This window comes from Delphinus delphis, chromosome 13, assembly GCF_949987515.2.
Source record: "Delphinus delphis chromosome 13, mDelDel1.2, whole genome shotgun sequence".
Classification (NCBI taxonomy): domain Eukaryota; kingdom Metazoa; phylum Chordata; class Mammalia; order Artiodactyla; family Delphinidae; genus Delphinus; species Delphinus delphis.
Window position 1 is genome coordinate 25,015,812 of NC_082695.1, and position 17,820 is coordinate 25,033,631.

General features: G+C 47.6%; 1 protein-coding gene and 1 long non-coding RNA gene across 4 annotated transcripts in view; one reads left to right on the forward strand and one right to left on the reverse strand.

Annotated features, from left to right (window-relative positions):
- Positions 1-17,600, forward strand: part of ADORA2A (adenosine A2a receptor) — a 33,378-nt gene extending 15,778 nt beyond the window's left edge. For all 3 annotated transcript variants that reach the window (XM_060028438.1, XM_060028437.2, XM_060028436.1), the window contains exon 3: positions 179-17,600. In XM_060028438.1, the coding sequence (XP_059884421.1) occupies positions 179-1,082 (904 nt within the window). In that variant the 3' untranslated portion in view covers positions 1,083-17,600. The remainder of the gene's footprint in view (positions 1-178) is intronic.
- Positions 1-17,820, reverse strand: part of LOC138414246 (uncharacterized) — a 59,997-nt gene that overhangs the window by 15,480 nt on the left and 26,697 nt on the right. The gene's annotated exons all lie outside the window — the stretch shown is intronic.

Consider the following 17,820-nt stretch of genomic DNA (forward strand, 5'->3'; position numbering starts at 1 on the left):
GGCCAGGCTTGGCCCTCCTCTGAACAGAAGAGGATACTGAGGCTAGGAGGCAGGAAGTGACTGGTCCAAGACCTCACAGCCAGTGGATGAGGTACAGGTTGCTGCTCTGGGTTTCTGACTCTTGGCCCTTCCTAAGCCCTGGTTTCCCAGGCCTCTGATGCTGGTCTCCTCTCCCCAGGTACAATGGCTTGGTGACAGGCACGAGGGCCAAGGGCATCATTGCAGTCTGCTGGGTGCTATCGTTTGCCATCGGCCTGACTCCCATGCTAGGCTGGAACAACTGCAGTCAGCAGGAGGGCAGAAACCACTCGCAGGGCTGCAGGGTGGGCCAGGTGGCCTGTCTCTTTGAGGACGTGGTCCCCATGAACTACATGGTGTACTACAACTTCTTTGCTTGTGTCCTGGTGCCCCTGCTGCTCATGCTGGGTGTCTACTTGCGGATCTTCCTGGCAGCCCGGCGACAGCTGAAGCAGATGGAGAGCCAGCCTCTGCCGGGGGAGCGAGCCCGGTCCACGCTGCAGAAGGAGGTCCACGCTGCCAAGTCACTGGCCATCATTGTGGGGCTCTTCGCCCTCTGCTGGCTGCCCCTGCACATCATCAACTGCTTCACCTTCTTCTGTCCCAAGTGCAGCCACGCCCCACCCTGGCTCATGTACCTGACCATCATCCTCTCCCACACCAATTCCGTGGTGAATCCCTTCATCTATGCCTACCGCATCCGCGAGTTCCGCCAGACCTTCCGCAAGATCATTCGCAGCCACATCCTGAGGCAGCGGGAGCCCTTCAAAGCAGGTGGCACCAGTGCCCGGGCCCTGGCAGCTCACAGTAGCGACGCGGAGCAGATCAGCCTCCGCCTCAATGGCCACCCTCCCGGGGTGTGGGCCAACGGCAGTGCCCCCCAGCCTGAGCGGCGACCCAATGGCTACACCCTGGGGCTGTTGAGTGGAGGGAGTGCCCGTGAGTCCCACCGGGACATGGGCCTCCCAGACGTGGAGCTCCTCAGACAGGAGCTCAAGGGAGAGCGCCCAGAGTCCCTGGGCCTCGAGGGTCCCCAAGCCCAGGATGGAGCAGGAGTGTCCTGATGAACCACTGAGTCTGCCCCTTCCTAAGGGAAGGAAATCTTTCTCTTCCTGGTTGCTGGAACCAGTCACGTTGAGAGAAGAGTGCATGTGCCGGAGACCCTTCTCATGGCCGGTTTCCACTTTGGACTGAGGAGGGAGCCCCGGCTGGAGCAGCATGAGGCCCAGAAGGAAGGGTTTGGAGTCCGAGGAAGTGGACGTTTCATGCTGGGAGGCCCTGCATCAGGCCAGAGCCCCAGCACGAGAGCATCTTGGCTGGCCAGGGCTGGTCCCCAACTCCAGAAGCACCTAGAAGTGCCACCTTGTCTCCGCAGAGCAGCTGTGGCAGAGCAGGTTGGCTGGCCTGAGGCTGGGGAGTGGTTCCAAAAGGCCCCCCTGCCACACACACACCACCCTCCCCAGACTTTCCAAGGATTCAGGAGCTATTGTGCTCAGAGGTGGCGTTTGACTATTTTTTCCAGGAGAAAATGTAAGTGTGAGGAAACCCTTTTAATCTTCCCTGCCTGGTTGCTGGCTCTGTTTCAGCCCTGCTGCTAACCTGGCACCAGGAGTTGGCCCAGGGAGACCCAGGCAGCCCTCTCCCGCTGCCATGAGCTGTCATGCACGTCTCCTTCGAGGACAGCGAGTTGTAATGGAGCCGTGCCAGAGCGTGGGCGCAGGGGAGGATGTCGGGGCTGGCCAGCATGGGTTAGCCTGGGGAGCTCAGAGCTGCCCAGGTAGAGGCCCTATCTAACTGCCTTTCCTTCTGAAGGGAATGTTTTTTTTTTCTGAGATACAATAAAAATGAGCCACGTTGTGTTTTAAGCTTGTCCAATGAGAATGGTGTCTGAGTTCCTTTCCCTACTCCACAGCCAGGCCTGGCACACACATATGGGTATGTGTTGCAGGTGAGAGAGAGTGTGCACATATGTGCAGACAGCCTGCCTGCCTGGGGCCGTGATGGGACTCCCAGGCTCCCATCTTCCTAGGGAAGAGGCTGCCTGGATGCACCAAAATGCAAATGCCCATGTGCAGCCCCAAACCTGCATTCCTGTGAGAAGAGGATGTGAAAGGAGGGGACCCTTTCTCTAGCTGCTCTCCCTCCAGAAGCCACAGACCCATCCAGCCCTAGGCATTCCCTCAGTGTGGGGACCAGGCTCCTCCCTCCCTCATTACCTTCCTAATGTCCTTTGTAGGTCTCCTTCTATGTTACCTTCTCAGAGCTGTTTCCTTCACTCCCCACTGCCCTGCTCCACCCCTCAGCTGAGAGGGGATCTAGAAATGATGAGGGGGTGGGGTGGGGGGCTAAACTGCCTTCCCCTGGAGTCATCCCTCCTCCTACTCCCACAAAGAAACGTACAAGGAACAGGTGTTTCATGCTCTAACGCTGTCTCTGGGGCCCCCTGCCTAAGGAGAGGGTGCCACCCTTCTGTGCTGGAGAAGTCTGAGGCCCAGGGGAAGTGAGCAGTGTGCCCCAGCCGGAGGGCCAGTCTTGGTCTGAAGTCTCGCAGGCACACTCAGGGTGAAGACGGGCAGGAATGTTAGAACTTCACAGGTAATCCTCACGCAGCCCTGGGAGCCCCATTTTACAGATGACTAAACAACAGAGAGACTAAACCACCTCTCCTGAACAGAGAGGTTAAGTACTTGCCCCAGTCACACAGCTAGTTAATGGCAGAAGTGAACTTAAAACCCAAGGTTTATCTGACCAAAAAATCCATGATTTTTTTTCCCATTAACTTAACGATGAACTATTTCAACCAAACCAAAAAATATGAAATAATACCATGTTCCCACTACTCTGCTCAAGAAACGAAACATGACAACCAACCCCTCCCCATATTATCACCCTGCTTCGTGCACCTGGAAACAACCACTTTCCTGGGTTTCATTTTGTTCCACTGCACATCTTAATACTTCTACTAGACAGATGTATATGTAAGTATTCCCTAAACCAACACAGGTTTATTTTAGCAATATTTCACTGTCATATCTATCAGAGGTCCTCTGGACTGGCTGCACAGAAGAGACCTAGGACGCTCTAAAGAGTGCCGACGCCTGAGCCCTTACCCCAGAGATGCTGGGTCGACCCAGGCAGCAGCAATTCCCCAGGGGTTCTCATGGACAGTCAGGGTCAGAACCACTGACACAACCGCACAGCCCACTCCCCCCACTCTCCTACACACTTTGGCCTGGGCTTGCTGCAGGCTGAGGGCAGAACAGTGGCCTGTTTTGTGCCTGAGGCGGCCAAGGGCACAGATGCTGTCAGTCCTCATGACCAACTGGTGGGAAGAGGCCACTAAGAGAACCACAAAGGTAGGTAAAGAAGAAATATCATCTCTCCATCCTTTTTGAGGCCTCTTGGGAACAGAGCTTTGAGTGCTGGGCTACATGGTGCAGGCTTTGGGTTGGGGAAGAACAGGGACAGGGTCTTAGGAAACACTTTAGATACAACTGAGCCCTAGACCCTCGCAGGACCAGCCCGTAGGCCAGCCCTGGAGCCCAGGCCCACGTGATCATGCTTCCTCGGGTCCCCAGGGGGCCCAGTGTCCCATCACCACACACACCCTGTACAAGCTCCCACTGTGAGCCAGGCTCATGTGTAAGCGCACATACACAGACACGAACAGATGCATGTGTCATTCCCTGACCATGAGAGAATACACGTGTATGCACGCAAACATACAGAGCCCACCTCAACAGCAGCAGCAGCAGTGAGACATAGGCCTGGCCCAGCCCTGGGGCTGCAGATGCGTGTCTGCCCTGGGCCAAGCTGCCGGGGGCAATACCAGGGCTGCTCTAACCCCTAAAGCTCTGTCCTAGGGCCCCTCTGCTCTCTCCTTGCTCTTCCCAAAGGGCTGGGGATGGACCGCATGCCTCATGCAAGCCTGTTCCAAGCACAAGAGTTCCATCACAGGGCTTCCCTGGTGGCGCAGTGGTTGAGAGTCCGCTTGCCGATCCAGGGGACACGGGTTCGTGCCCCGGTCTGGGAAGATCTTACATGCCACAGAGCAGCTGGGCCTGTGAGCCGTGGCCGCTGAGCCTGCGCATCCGGAGCCTGTGCTCCGTAGCGGGAGAGGCCACAACAGTGAGAGGCCCACGTACCGCAAAAAAAAAAAAAGAGTTCCATCACAGAACCTGTCCGTGTGGTGGTCCCAGCCCCGCTCCATGGCGGTTGTGGCCAGGGTCCCCAGGGAAGCCTGTGAGCAGAGGCCTGGCTCAGGCCGCATCCTGGCTCATCACTCGCCCCATAAGAGACAGGACCCCTACCTTTGCAAGCCTCCCCATTTGTGTTAAGGTCCTTTCCTCTGGGAGGACTTACATAAAACACTTTGGGCTCCTGGTGGGTGGGGTGGGCCAGCCTCAGTTTTGCACATACTGACCAGGGCACAAGCTCTGGAGACAAATCAAGGCAGCTCAGGGATGAAGGGCAGCCTGGGAAGTAAGAGGAAATGAGAGGTTGCCCCCTGGATCTACTGGGCTGGGTCTTGATAACCCAGAGCTGGAAGTGGGCCTTCTTTGCAACTGTGGTAGAGAAACAGGAACCCGGGGGCTCGCAGAAGCCAACTGCTTAGGGAGTAGGAATGGTTCCGTGCAGCCTGCCCTGATGCCCAGGGCCTAAATAAAGGCACGTCAGGATGGCACTCTGTGCCTAGAACGCACCCCTATCCTTTCATGTCACACAGGCTCCCGGCCAGTCCTGTGGGCTGCTGCCATGGTGAACACTCTTCCCCTAAGCTCCCAAAGCGCTTCCTGAGCATGCTGGGACACCCCTCTGCTGATGGGAGGTTACATTAAGGGGGAAGGAACTTAGGGAGACCTGAGATCTGCTGTGAGGCAAGTCACTCCCTCAGGGAATGAAAAAGCGCTCTGAAAAGTGGAGAGCACTCTATCAGAATGTCTGATTACCACAGCCCTCTCCTCCCCTCCTCTGTTCTAAGGCACCCCTCACTGCACTGTAACTCATCATTAGCAGTAACTGTCACTGTTGGGATGGCCCCTGTCAGGCTGCAGAGCCAGGAGTGGGGCGGGAGAATGTCAGGTGACTCACAGCCCTAAAGGAGAAGGCTGGACACACAAAACACAGAGCCTGGGTGCAGAGTCACCTTCGTAGGTGCTCTGGCTCCACCCTTTCTTTTGCCAGAGGAGAAAGGGCAACTCAGCAGAGCTACCCCACAAGCCCCCCTGCCCTGCCACTAGTCAGGCTTAGAGAGGGGCTGGGCTCAGGGAGAGGCCAGGCCAGGGTGTCAGCACAAGGCTAGGCAGGTGACAGGTGTGATGACCCAGTGTCCTCTGAGCGAAGAATTTTTTCCCACCAGTAGGAAAGGCTTGGTGCAGAACCATCCACACTTCTCTGCCTTGCCCAGGGAAGCGTGTGTGTATGTGTGGCGGTGGGGTGGGGGGAGAAAGAGGGATTGATTTTGCAGAATCAGCCTCTGGACTGGCACCTAATGACCAGTAAGCTCTCAGAGAGGGCTTGGGTAGGAAGGAGCAGACTAGAACTGGAGTCCCATCTCCTGACTTTTTGTTCCTCTCAACCACTTAATGAGAACCTGCTGGTGATGCTGGGCCTGGGGCAGCAGGGAGGGGGGTGCACCGGGTGTACAGGTGCCACCAATAGGGGCAGCAGGAGGTGAGGCCACCAGCATGACACAGGCTCTGGTAGTGCAGTGGAGGAGCAGGTCTCAACCAACTGGAGAATCAGGCAGGTTGAAGTGAGTTAGTCTTCCGAAGGCCAACGGTCAAGTCCAGGGCTGTGTTTTCCAGGTGTTTGTTAGGAGATGTGAAGGAGAAGGAGCTGAGTAGACGTGCACCTGATTTACATCTGCCCACACAGGATTATGCCACCCATTTGCAGGCAATTTTCAAGTTAAAATGTTGTCAGAGAGTTGTCACAGTTTTGATCTTTCTTTTCTGTTCTTTCTCAATCCACCCACATTTTCTAGTTGGTATAGAAAGGAGAGTGAGGGGAATAAAACCTGGTTTAGATTCAGATTTTTGGAAATGTTAGATGGGACTTTAAAAATTATGTAGTTTTCTCTTGGAAAAATTTAGGCCCAGAACCCAACATATATCACAACTGTTGTCTGCTGCAGAATCTTTAGGGGGACTAGAGAGACCAGGCCAGGCCTTCTGCAGTCATCCTCAGATGACTACCTCTGGGGTTTCAGCTTGACTCTCTTTCCTGCCTCATTCAGAGATGCCAAAAAATCCCTCTGCTTGCTCCTAAAACCACCATCCTGCTTCGCCGAGCTCTGAATGGGGGTCAGTACCAGGTTCAAACGGCCTTGCCACTGACTTCTTTTCGGACTGTGGGCAAGCCCCTCTTTGAACTGCCATGCCTGCTTTTAGATAAAGCAGATAATAAATGTGAAAGCACTTTGGAAGGTATATGAGATAAAGAAACATGGCAAGTGTGAATTTAAACCAGGCACCTGGAAGCCTCTGGTGTCTGTGGGGCCGGGAGCTGGGTGTGGACACTGGCTGACAACTGAGGCAAGGGACACAGACTATGGATCACTTGCTGTCTGCAGCCCAATCCTGTCCCATACATTTAACACCTCAAGTCCAGGGGAGTTAAGGCTTATCAAAGATGCAACAGAGAAGATATTATAAATGTCTGAGCTGACAGAATCAGGATTCAAAATGACCTCAGGGGCACCGGACAGAGAAATCTAAGCAAAGATCAGTGTAAAGTCCTGTACTGAGTTTGAAAAAGCAAATGTGCAGGGAGAAGTGGGAAGAGAGAACCCAGCTACCATCAGTTCATGTCACGACAATGAACACTTCAGTTGCTAAGGTCAGCAGAGGCCAACTTTGTGCAAAATGCCAGAGAAAGAAATGGCTGCAGCCGCAAGTTGCATTGCACTGCCATTAACAGGAGCCCCAGGCGGGAAGAGCTCACGGGGTCCAGGTCCTGGCTCAAGGCAGGAGGCTGGTGTTCAGTTCCCAACACCACAGCTGATCATCAACAAACTGAAGTACCCTATGAAGACGTGCCCACCCAGAGAAGGTAGTCTCTCAGGGACACCTGGCAGGATTAACAAGTAACCAAAGGAAGGCACTCAAGACAGGGGGAGGATGCGGGGTGTGTCTGCAAACCGGAAACTGAGAACGGTTGGAGGAAAGAAGGCTGGAGATGACTGAGGGAGAGCCATGACACCAGGTGAGCAGACCAGAAGAGGGAAGCAGCTTGTCATGTGCTGTCCCAAAGGGCACAACTAGGCTTAGTAGGACAACCTACAGGAGTTCTGGGGCTCACAGCAACTCTGGTGGAACAACTATAGTTCATGTTTGAGGCTACCGGGCTGCAGCAAATGGAGACCCCTCCAAGGGCACTCAGGCCTCACTGGCCTGCAAGGGGCATGGGCATCGTTGTGAGCCTTTGAGGAGCCTCCCCCGAACCACGAGGGCATAAGGCCAGATAAGGATGGCTCTTCTTTCTTGCCCAGAATTGTCTCAGGATCCTGGAAGCCCGAATCAGGAATGGGGGATAAGATAGGCGATAAGGAACAGGGAATGACAAAGTATAAACAAAATAAAACCATCACCTGACTCAAGTTTATAGGTATAGGTGAGGGGTGATGACCAGGTGTGAACTGAAAGGAATCAAAAGGGCCCAGTGCCCTATATCGACGGAATATACCCAAGACCTAAAATTCTTCCCACCAGAACCACCTGCAGTGACAGCAGGTGGTGACAGCTGAAGTGCACTGCTGTCTGGTGGGGGCAACATGTAATTTATCGGGTTAGCATGTGGACATCTGGTGGAGAAGCTTGAGGAGCTGGGACATGGGGTAGATGGGACATGGGGTAGATAAGGTTTCACGCAGCACAGGGTTAAGCAAACTTTGCCAGTTTATGAAGTACTCTACCCAATGAGTGCCCGAGGGTGAAGTATGGGAGGGTCCTCACCCACCTCCTCCCTACTCCCATACTTCCCACTGCCACTCCTAACTGCCCTAATCCTTTCCTTATCTCCCCAAGTCCAATCTATTGTATCCTGCTAATTCCTCTTTCCAGATGTCTTCTGAATCTGTTCAATCTATCCTACTCCCAGGAACCCCCAAAAGTCATGGTGTTAGCTGAGGCCTCACCATCTCTCACCCACCTGGATAAACTCCAAACCAACCTCTCTGCATTTCTCTTTTTACCGTAATCGATTCAGCCCCTGCAGTCAGATTAGCCTTCCCACAGCACCTCCAATCATGCCCCTCCTTGCTCAGAAGTTCAGTGTATATCACATCAAGCCTCCCTCTAGAATGGCAGTCAGGCCACAGCTCTGCTCTCCAGCCTTGCCTCCACCCACGCTCCCAGCTTCCCCAGCTGAGCCAAACTGAACAGCTCCCACCCTCCTCCCTCCTAACCCATTCCCTGCCTCTCCCTTTCAGGGAGGCCTCTGCTAGGAATGCTGACTCTCTGAATCTCTCCTATTTTCAACACATCCCATGCTTCACAACCAGCTGAAGAGCCACCTCCTCCAGGAGGCCCTCCTGAACCCTCTGCTGGAAGCCTCATCTCCCTCTTCCCAGTTCCTTTAGCACTTAGTGCCTGTCCTCTGCACTGGAAGTTTGTCACCTACTTCTGGTAACATCTCTTCTGCTAAGGTATGACTTAGCTCCTGGATAATGTGCTGGTTTCAACAGTGTGTGTTCTGTCTCCCTACCTAGACCATAAGTTCTAATCCTAACCATAGACTTCCAGAGAGTGGAGTGGGAATGGCATCTCCTCCAACCCAGGGCTAAGCATAGTGAGCATTTGATAAGGCATGGTGACCAGACATGGTGGGAAAGAGCATGGCCATGAAGTTGAGAGACCTGGCTCTTAGCCCTTTGCAGTCCTAACGGGTCACATGACTTTAAGTATGGTGGCAAGCTTCTTTCCCTGCAAAATGATGCAGAGGGACAATGCAAAATGTCCCTTCCAGCTCTGGTGCTCCCCAAGTCTGTGTGACTGCGGACTGACCCAGCCCTAGGCCTGGCTAGGGAAGGAGCAAGGGGAGCTATGGAACAGCCCCTGGAGGGAGCAAGGGAGAGGGAGATGCGGAGCTAATAGCTCTGGAGGAAGGAAGGACATGCTGGGCTAATGGGATAATTGGATAATCCTCAGAGCGAGGGGCTGCCAGGCTGGGGCCAGCTGTTAGAAGCAGACACAAACAGCACAAGCAAAACAAGGGTGCTGGTGCAGGAAGCAGCTTGCTGAGAGATATGGGGGAGGGGTTGTGGTGGTTAGGGGTGGGGGAGGGGGATGGAAGGGAAACTGAAGCCCCCATTCTGTGGGGGACATTAAGGACAGGCCCTTAGGGACCCTGTGCTCTGAATCTGTAACAAAGATTCCATTTAGGGGCCTTGGACCCATTTCCACTTTAGGAGACATTCTTAGAGACCCTGGACTTACTCTGGCCTTGAGGGTATCCCTCCACCAAGATCACCCTTAGGGATCATGAAGCCCTCATCCCTGCCCACTGAGGTTTATCTGCAGATGGACCATTTGTTTGACATGCCTGTGAAAATACTGCTGGACTCTTATAAAATAATAATTTTGGATGCAGGTCTCAGGGTTCCCTTCTTTCAGGCTAAAAAGTGGATCTGTCCGGGGGTTGGGCACAGAACAAAAGAAACTTGGGAGGGGGCTCTGGTCTAGAGTCAGATGCCTGGCTTCTAGTCCCAGCTCTACTGGGTCACATAATTCATGATATGATTTCTCTGGTCCTCAGCCCATCCATAAATGGGGGCAATAAGCAATACTCTCCCTGCAAGGCTGTTGTGAAGATAAAGTAAGATCATGAATGGGAAAGTAACTGGAAATCTGTAAGTGGTCTGCCAAGTACTTTAGTCCTAACTCTGTTTCTAACAAACTCTGTTTGATTTTGGAAAGGCTATTTCCTTTCTCTGGGTTCCAGTTTTTCCTACTATAAAGTAATAAGATCAAATGGGACACCCTTTAAATTCCCTTCTAATCCTAATGATTCTAATCCTTATAAAAATAGTTGGCTTACACTGGTATACACTGTAAGTAAAGCATGAGAAAGGAAAATCTGAGGCCAATATTATTCATGAATTTAGGTATAAAATACTCAATATTAGCAAACCATATACAGCAATGTATCAAAATAATATAAATCATGACCCATTAGAGTTTATCCCAGGAATGCAACGGTGGCTTAACATTAGATAATCAATCAATATTATTCATATTAATAAACATATCTCAATAGACACAGAAAATGATTATGATTAAAAAAATTCAACATCCATTCATATTAAAAACTCTTAGCAAACTAGAAATATAAAGGTATTTTCTTAACCCAATAAACAGTATTTTTCAAAAACCTACAGCAGACATCATACTCAGTGGTGAAATGTTAGAAGCCTTCTCTTTCTAGTAAAGATCAAACCCACTATGCTATTCAATATTGTACTAAAGGTCTGAGAGATCACAGTAAGACACGAAAAAGATACAAGACTGGGAAAGGAAATAAAGTGATATTATTTTCATTAATTGTATTGAAAAATTCAAAAAAATTTCTTTAGAGATTATTGTACTAATGAGAGTTCATCAAGGCTGCTGGGTCTATGGTCAATATAAAAAATCAATAGCATTCCTATATATCAGCAAAAACTATTATAAGAAGTAATTTACAAATACATTATTTACAATAGCAACAAAAACTAGAGGGTACCTAAGAATAAATCTAACAAATATGCACAAAAGAGAAGACTCAAACTGATGAAGAGACGTGCCATGTTCATGGATGGGAAGAGTTGATATTATAAAACTGGAAATTATCCCCAAATTAATTTGATATCAAGTACAATTCCCTTAAAAATCCCAAAAGGGTTTTCATGAAATTTGACAATTTGGATCCAAAAAAAATCATGTGGAAAAAAAAAGACAGGGTCAAGAAGAGCTAAAATATTTGTATTCCTTTTGAAGAAGGTGAAAATTTGCCTCAACATATCTAAAGTTCAAGTCATTACAATAGGCAAACAGGCAAATAGACAAAGTGAATGGGATATAAAGGTTAGAAGCAAATTTATCTTGTATGGGCATGTGTTATATGGCAGAGGTCACATTACAAATCACAGAAAAAGGACAGAGTGTTCCTTAAATGGTTCTGAGACAACAGAGTTTCTTCATGGAAAATTGAAAACAAAATAAAGGTGGTAAAACAAAAAAACTAACTCTTCTAAAAGCAAACATAAGAAAATATCTTTATGATCTCTGAAGAAAGATGGATTTTTTAAAACACAAAGCAAAAGCTTTAAGAGAAAATGCTGCTAAATCGACTTATTAAAATTTTTAAACTTTTTTTCACACAAAAAAAATTCAAAAAGTACAAAGAAAAGCCACAAACTAGGAGAAAGTAACTATAGTGCATATAATCAATAATCAATAAAGGATTAGTGTCCATAATATATAACTCCTATGAAAATAAACAAGCTATTAGAGGGCTTCCCTGGTGGCGCAGTGGTTAAGAATCCACCTGTCAATGCAGGGGACACAGGTTCAAGCCCTGGTCCGGGAAGATCCTACATGCCGCGGAGCAACTAAGCCCATGTGCCACAACTACTGAGCCTGCACTCTAGAGCCCGTGAGCCACAACTACTGAGCCCGTGTGCCACAACTACTGAAGCCCGCGCACCTAGAGCATGTGCTCTGCAACAAGAGAAGCCACCGCAATGAGAAGTCCGTGCACCACAACGGAGAGTAGCCCCCCACTCGCCACAACTAGAGAAAGCCACGCACAGCAACAAAGAACAAAAGCAGCCAAAAGTAAACAAATAAAATAAATTTATAATAAATAAATAACAACCTATTAGATAAATGGGTGAAGTTATAACCAATTTATATGAAGAAGTCTAAATGATCAATAAACATGTGAAAATAAGTTCAACCTCCTTATACATTATTGGTGGGAATGTAAATTGGTCCGACCTCTATGGAAAACAATATGGGAAAACAATATGGAGGTTCCTCAAAAAAGTAAAAATAGATTTACCATATGACCCAGCAATCCCACTCCGGGGTATATACCCAAAGGAAATGAAAACAGGATTTCAACAAGATATCTGCACTCCCATGTTATCACAGCTTTATTCACAATAGCCAAGATATGGAAACAACTCAAATGCCCATCAATGGATGAATGGATAAAAAAGATGTGGTACATATACACAATGGAAAAGGAGAATATCCTGCCATTTGCAATACAGGTGGACCTTGAGTTAAGTGAGATAAGTCACACAGAGAAAGACAAACACTGTATGATATCACTTACACGTGGAATCTAAAAAAGTTTGACCTGTAAAAAAACAGTAAAACGGCGGTACCAGGGGATGGGTGTGTGTGCGTGTGTGTGTGTGTGTGTTTGTGTGTGTGTGGGGGGGTAAGATTGATGGTGTTTAAGGGTACAAACTTGTAATGAGTAGTAAATAAGCCATAGAGTTCTAATGCACAATATGATGAATATAGACAATAATTTGCCTTAACAAATATAATTATGTAATGTGATAAATATTGTTGCATTGGCAATCATATTACAATATATAAATGTATCAAAGTAACACTGTATACCCTAAACTTACACGTTACATGTCAACTTTATTCGATTTTTTGAAGTTTTAAAAATTAAAAAAAAATTCAATCTCACTAGTAATTAGGGAAAGGCAAATTAAAATATATTTTCTGGCCATTCACGGTCAGCCAATTGGCAACAATTTGAAAGTGTCAATGGGGCCCATTCATGTGATTAGAGGGTTGGGGCTTTAAGGGACCTTCAGGGAGGGGAGAGGACTAGAGATTGAATTCAACATCATGGCCAGTGATTCAATCAATCATGCCTATGTAATAAAACCCCAATAAAAGCAAAACTCCGGACAACAAAGTTCGGGTGAGCTTCCCTGGTTAACATATTCAGTGCATATTGTCATACACTGATGTGCCAGGAGAGTGGTGTGTCCTCACTCAACAGGGAGACAACACAGAAGCTTTGAATTTAGGACCCCCGCCCCCAGACCTTGCCCTATACATCTCTTCTTTTGGCTGGTCCTGATTTGTATTCATTTTGCTATTATAAAACTGTAAGTTTAAAAAAAAAGTGCTGGTGGGGATGTGAAAAGACAGAAATATGTAATACCTACTACAGCTGGAGATGTGAATATCCTATCATTTTCCACTTCTAGGCCTCAATCTCCAATAAAGACACACACATATATATAAAACCATGCATACGGACATTCATTACAATGCAATACTAAAAAGCTGAAGCAATTCTCAGAGGTGAAATGGATACATAAACTGTGGTTTGTTCCTACAGGGAACTGTCATACAGAAGACAAAATGAATGAACTCGACATATCAACACTTATTCTGTACTCTAAGTTAAATTTATCTAGCAATTTCCAAACTAAGCCTTGAATTTCTGCCTTATGTGCCAGTGCTCATGGCTATTGTCCTTCCCCTCACTTTTAGCCCAGCAAATCCCTGAGTCCTTTAATCCTGACACTACAGATGGGAAAACCAAGGTCAACAGAGGCTGAGTCGTGCTAACTTCACATGTCAGATGAGCAGCAGAACCAGAAGCAGAACCAGAACTCTAGCCCTCTGACTCCTCATCTCAAGTAAGGCTGCAGAGAATCTCAGAGAATGGTAAATGCAGAATCTATCCCACCTCCCAGCCTGGGGCACTCCATCCTTTCAACATCCCTGGATAGCCCTGGTCTCAGCTGCTACAACTTCTAGCTAATGAAGTGTTTAGATACAGCTTCACCTTTCAATCACCGTGTGACTCAGTTAAGTCAATCTCTCTGTGACTCAGTTTTCTCATGTTAGATGCCAATAATCTCTGCCTGGCTGTCACATGACCTCATTAACAGCATCAAGTTAAATAAAGGATAAGAAGCAATAAATGTGTGAAATAAATGAGAAATTATTAACTTTTTATTATTCTCAGGATGCATAAATGCCTGCCCTCTTGCTACAGAGATCATGGGATTTCCAATTTGTAAAGAGATTTGATGTAGAGCATTTTGCCATGAAGCATGGTAGTGGAGTGGGGGGTGCTGGCCTTATACCAGAAGCAGGACTCTGGAAGCTCTACTCCTTTTCCCCACCTCATCTGGCTTGTCACCTCTGTGCCACTCGGCTCTCTGGCACAGGAAACTAGCAGGCAGTCCAGGGTTCCTGGAGGCAGGGCCAGCCAGTCCTGACAAAATACTGAAGTTAGCCAAGTTGGTCTTCAAAATCTCTTCCCTGTGCCCTTTTTCCTGGTCTAGGCTTCACTACATCTTTCCTGGGTTACTGAAGGAGGGCTTCTGGTTCCACCTCCTCCCCTTCTACCCACCACTGTTAGGTTTCCCACTATTTAGTAAGACGTATAAGGACCCCGAGGTTGCAAACTATGCCTGGCCCCATCTTGGCAGAGTCCGTATTCAGCAAATGCTGAATTGAGCCAAGGTACTGCCTGTGTATCCCTCCCTTACCAGGTGCATTGTGCTGAGCTGGGCCTCTTGCTCACAAGGAAGATGTCTGATGGGTCCCTTCCCATAGGCTTTTGGGAACCACTGCCTTTGCCCTCCCCTCCCAGGCTCTGTGGTTTTTCCAACAGGCCTGTGGGGAGCACTGGTAAACCTGGGAGATGGTCACATAGTGCAGTGGAGGGAGTGTATGGGCCGGGGACTTGGCTCCCTGCCCTGACTCCTCTGCTGCTGCCCATAGGTTTCACACCACCATGTTCCCTGGCAAGGGCAGTGGCCTGGGGTTCCCCACGGACAGGGCTGGCACTGAGAAATGCTTCGAAGTTGAGGTCACGCTACTTCTCTTCTCATTTTTAAAATGTAGAAATATTTCCCATTCTCCTCCCTTCACAGTACTGTTAAGAACTAAATGTGAATTAATTAATAATTAAAGATTAAATGTGAAAACAAGTAAGAAGAGAAGTGAGACAGGCAAGGCATCTCCAGAGCCAGGCTGGTCTGCCAGGCCCTCCCGACTGCGATCCTCGGGCCACTGCCAGCTTAGACTTCGGTCTGGCTGCCCGTGGCCACTTCTGGTGGCCCTCCTCTCACCCAGACCAGAGACATAGGGATTAAACACAGGAACCCTGCCCTCCTGAGTGACCTTTTATCTACACAGGATTGTTTTCTCTGAGAAATAGACCAAAAGGAAGGAAGGCCAGCAAGACATTAGTTCTTTTCTTAGCCTCTCAATGGCTGACATTTCAGGAAACCAAAATTCTGAACGGGACCAGAGGGGATTTCAATTCACTCTGCCTGTCTGCAGGCAGGGTCAGTCTTACATTGGGATTCTATTACACAGGGTGCACTTCCAGAGGTTCAGGGGAGGCCTCTGTCCAAAAATCTCTTCCAAACTTATTTGCTCATGCTTGGAAATCCATCATTAGAGTTTTACTTCTTTGGCACAAGCCAAATGTGAGTTTTTGTCTTCTGTACAATCACACAAATCATACACATAAAATTGTGAATGAAATAAATTGGTCCTTTCCTGACAATAGGCTCGGATGGAGATTAGAAGGCTAGAAGATTGCCAGCGCAGCCCCTGGGGCTGTAAGAGGGAAGATGGGAAGCGTGCAGAAGAGAAAGGATGTAGAGGGGGTGGAGCTGCTGAAGCCTTTTGACCTAGACAGTCAGGTGCAGCCTCCAGAGCACACAGAAAAACTACATGTAAAAAACGCCAGGCAAAAAAAATAGATCACACTCTATGATTCCATTTATATCTAGCAAATGCAAAGTAACCTACAGTGACAGAAAGCATATCAGTGGTTGCCTGGGCAGGCTGGGGGGAGGCAGGAGGGAGGAATGACAAAGGGAATGGGGAAATCTGGGAAGTGATCAGTATCTTGATTATGATGATGGTTTCAGAAGTATATATATATATAGATAGATAGATCAAAATTTATCAAATCACACACTTCATATATGTGCAGTTTATTTATTATATGTCAGTTATACCTCAATAACACTTTTTGGAAAAGAGTAAAAAAAAAAAAGCTACGTGAGTACAGTGTGCCTGCCAAATCACCCATCTCACACGCCTCTGGTAAGTTCTGACAGAAGCAAGTGTTTTCCAAGAAAACACCTCATCTCTCTGAGAACTGGGTATTCTCTCTGTAAGTTGATAGGGATGAACTAGACAATCCCAAGGTTCTATCCAGATATCACATTCTAGGCTGTGAGGGTCAAATATATTAACTAATAGGAAACCATTATAAAAGCTTAAAGGATTTGATTCAAATAGAAGGCAGGAATTAATAGCCAATGTATATAGAGATACTGAGTAAAAATAGTGGATTAAACACGTGTCTAATTTCAATATATCTAAAACTCCATTAAAAAGTATTCTTTTTTAGGGCAAAGTCTCCAGTGGGAGCTCTTGGAAAGGAAAAATATGACATCAGAAATAAAAATGTAATAAAAGCATTAGAAGACAGATTGAGGAAGTTTCCCAGAGAGTAGAATAAAAAGACAAAGATAGAAACTAGGAAAGAACAGATAAGAAATTAATCCCAATAGCTGAATCACAGGAGTTTTAGAAAAACAACAAGGGATATAAAATAATTCAAGAAAACACTCCAGAATCAAAGGACATGAGCTTTCATGTCCTTTGAAAGGGCCACCAAGTGGCCAGCACAATAGGTATGTCCTCGTGACATTTCTTAATGCTGGGGACTAAGAAGTCCTACCAGGCCACATGCAAAGAAAGAATGGCCTCAACAGCAGTCCTGAAAGCTAGAAGACAGTGGAGCCACACTACCAAGTGACTCTTATCTAGGGCCCTACACTTAATCAACATGTAAGGTTTCAAAAAATTTCCCTTTCATGCACTCTCAGAAGTTCTAGAAAATATAAGTCATCAAAAAGAGGGAAGGAAGCAAAAAAATGAGAACACATGGGATCCAGAAACAGGTGATCCAAGACAGGAAAGAGGCAAGGGAATTCGGAATTCCCTGGATGACAGTATGGGGGAGGGGTTCCCGAGATGGCAGCAGTACCCCCAGAGCAGGTGAGAAGAAAGCCTCCAAGAGACTGTCTGGATCTGGATAGAGAGAGATCTGGATAACTGGCAGGGTTTAGGGTTAATTAGTGCTAAGATCTTAGAAACCTAAATGCATGAAAAAACAAGAAGAACAAAACAAAAAGATATGCTGGGAAGGAAAACCAATCATAGTTGACTACATTGCTTACCTGTGAACGGGATTTACATTGTCATAATGACAAGTGCACTAATTACTGATCTACCCAAAATTACACTATAACTATATTGGGAACTATATTGGGCATAGGAAGTATAACATGTGTAGGGGGGTGAGTGGAGAAAAGGGAGCTGAATCCTCATCTCCCATGGTGGGAAGTCAACAGATAATGCCTGAACTGAAAAATCAGAAAGTAGCAATACAAACATGTTATTTATAGATAGTTAAAAGAATGAGCTAAACAAGTTGAAAATGGTCCCTCTAGAGAAGGAAAAGTGGCGGTAGGGTGGTGGAGGGAAGCTGAGGACCACTCTTTGTCTTAATAAACCTTGTAGCACTGTAGAAGTTGACTTTTTAAATTATGTGCCTGCAGGGAATCCCCTGGAGGTCCAGTGGTTAGGACTCCACGCTTCCACTGCAGGGGGCTCAGGTTTGATCCCTGGTTGGGGAACTAAGATCCCACATTGCCTCGCAGCGCAGCCAAAATATAAAATAATAAAAATAAAAAAACATAAATTACATGCCTGTATAACTTTGATAAAATAACAT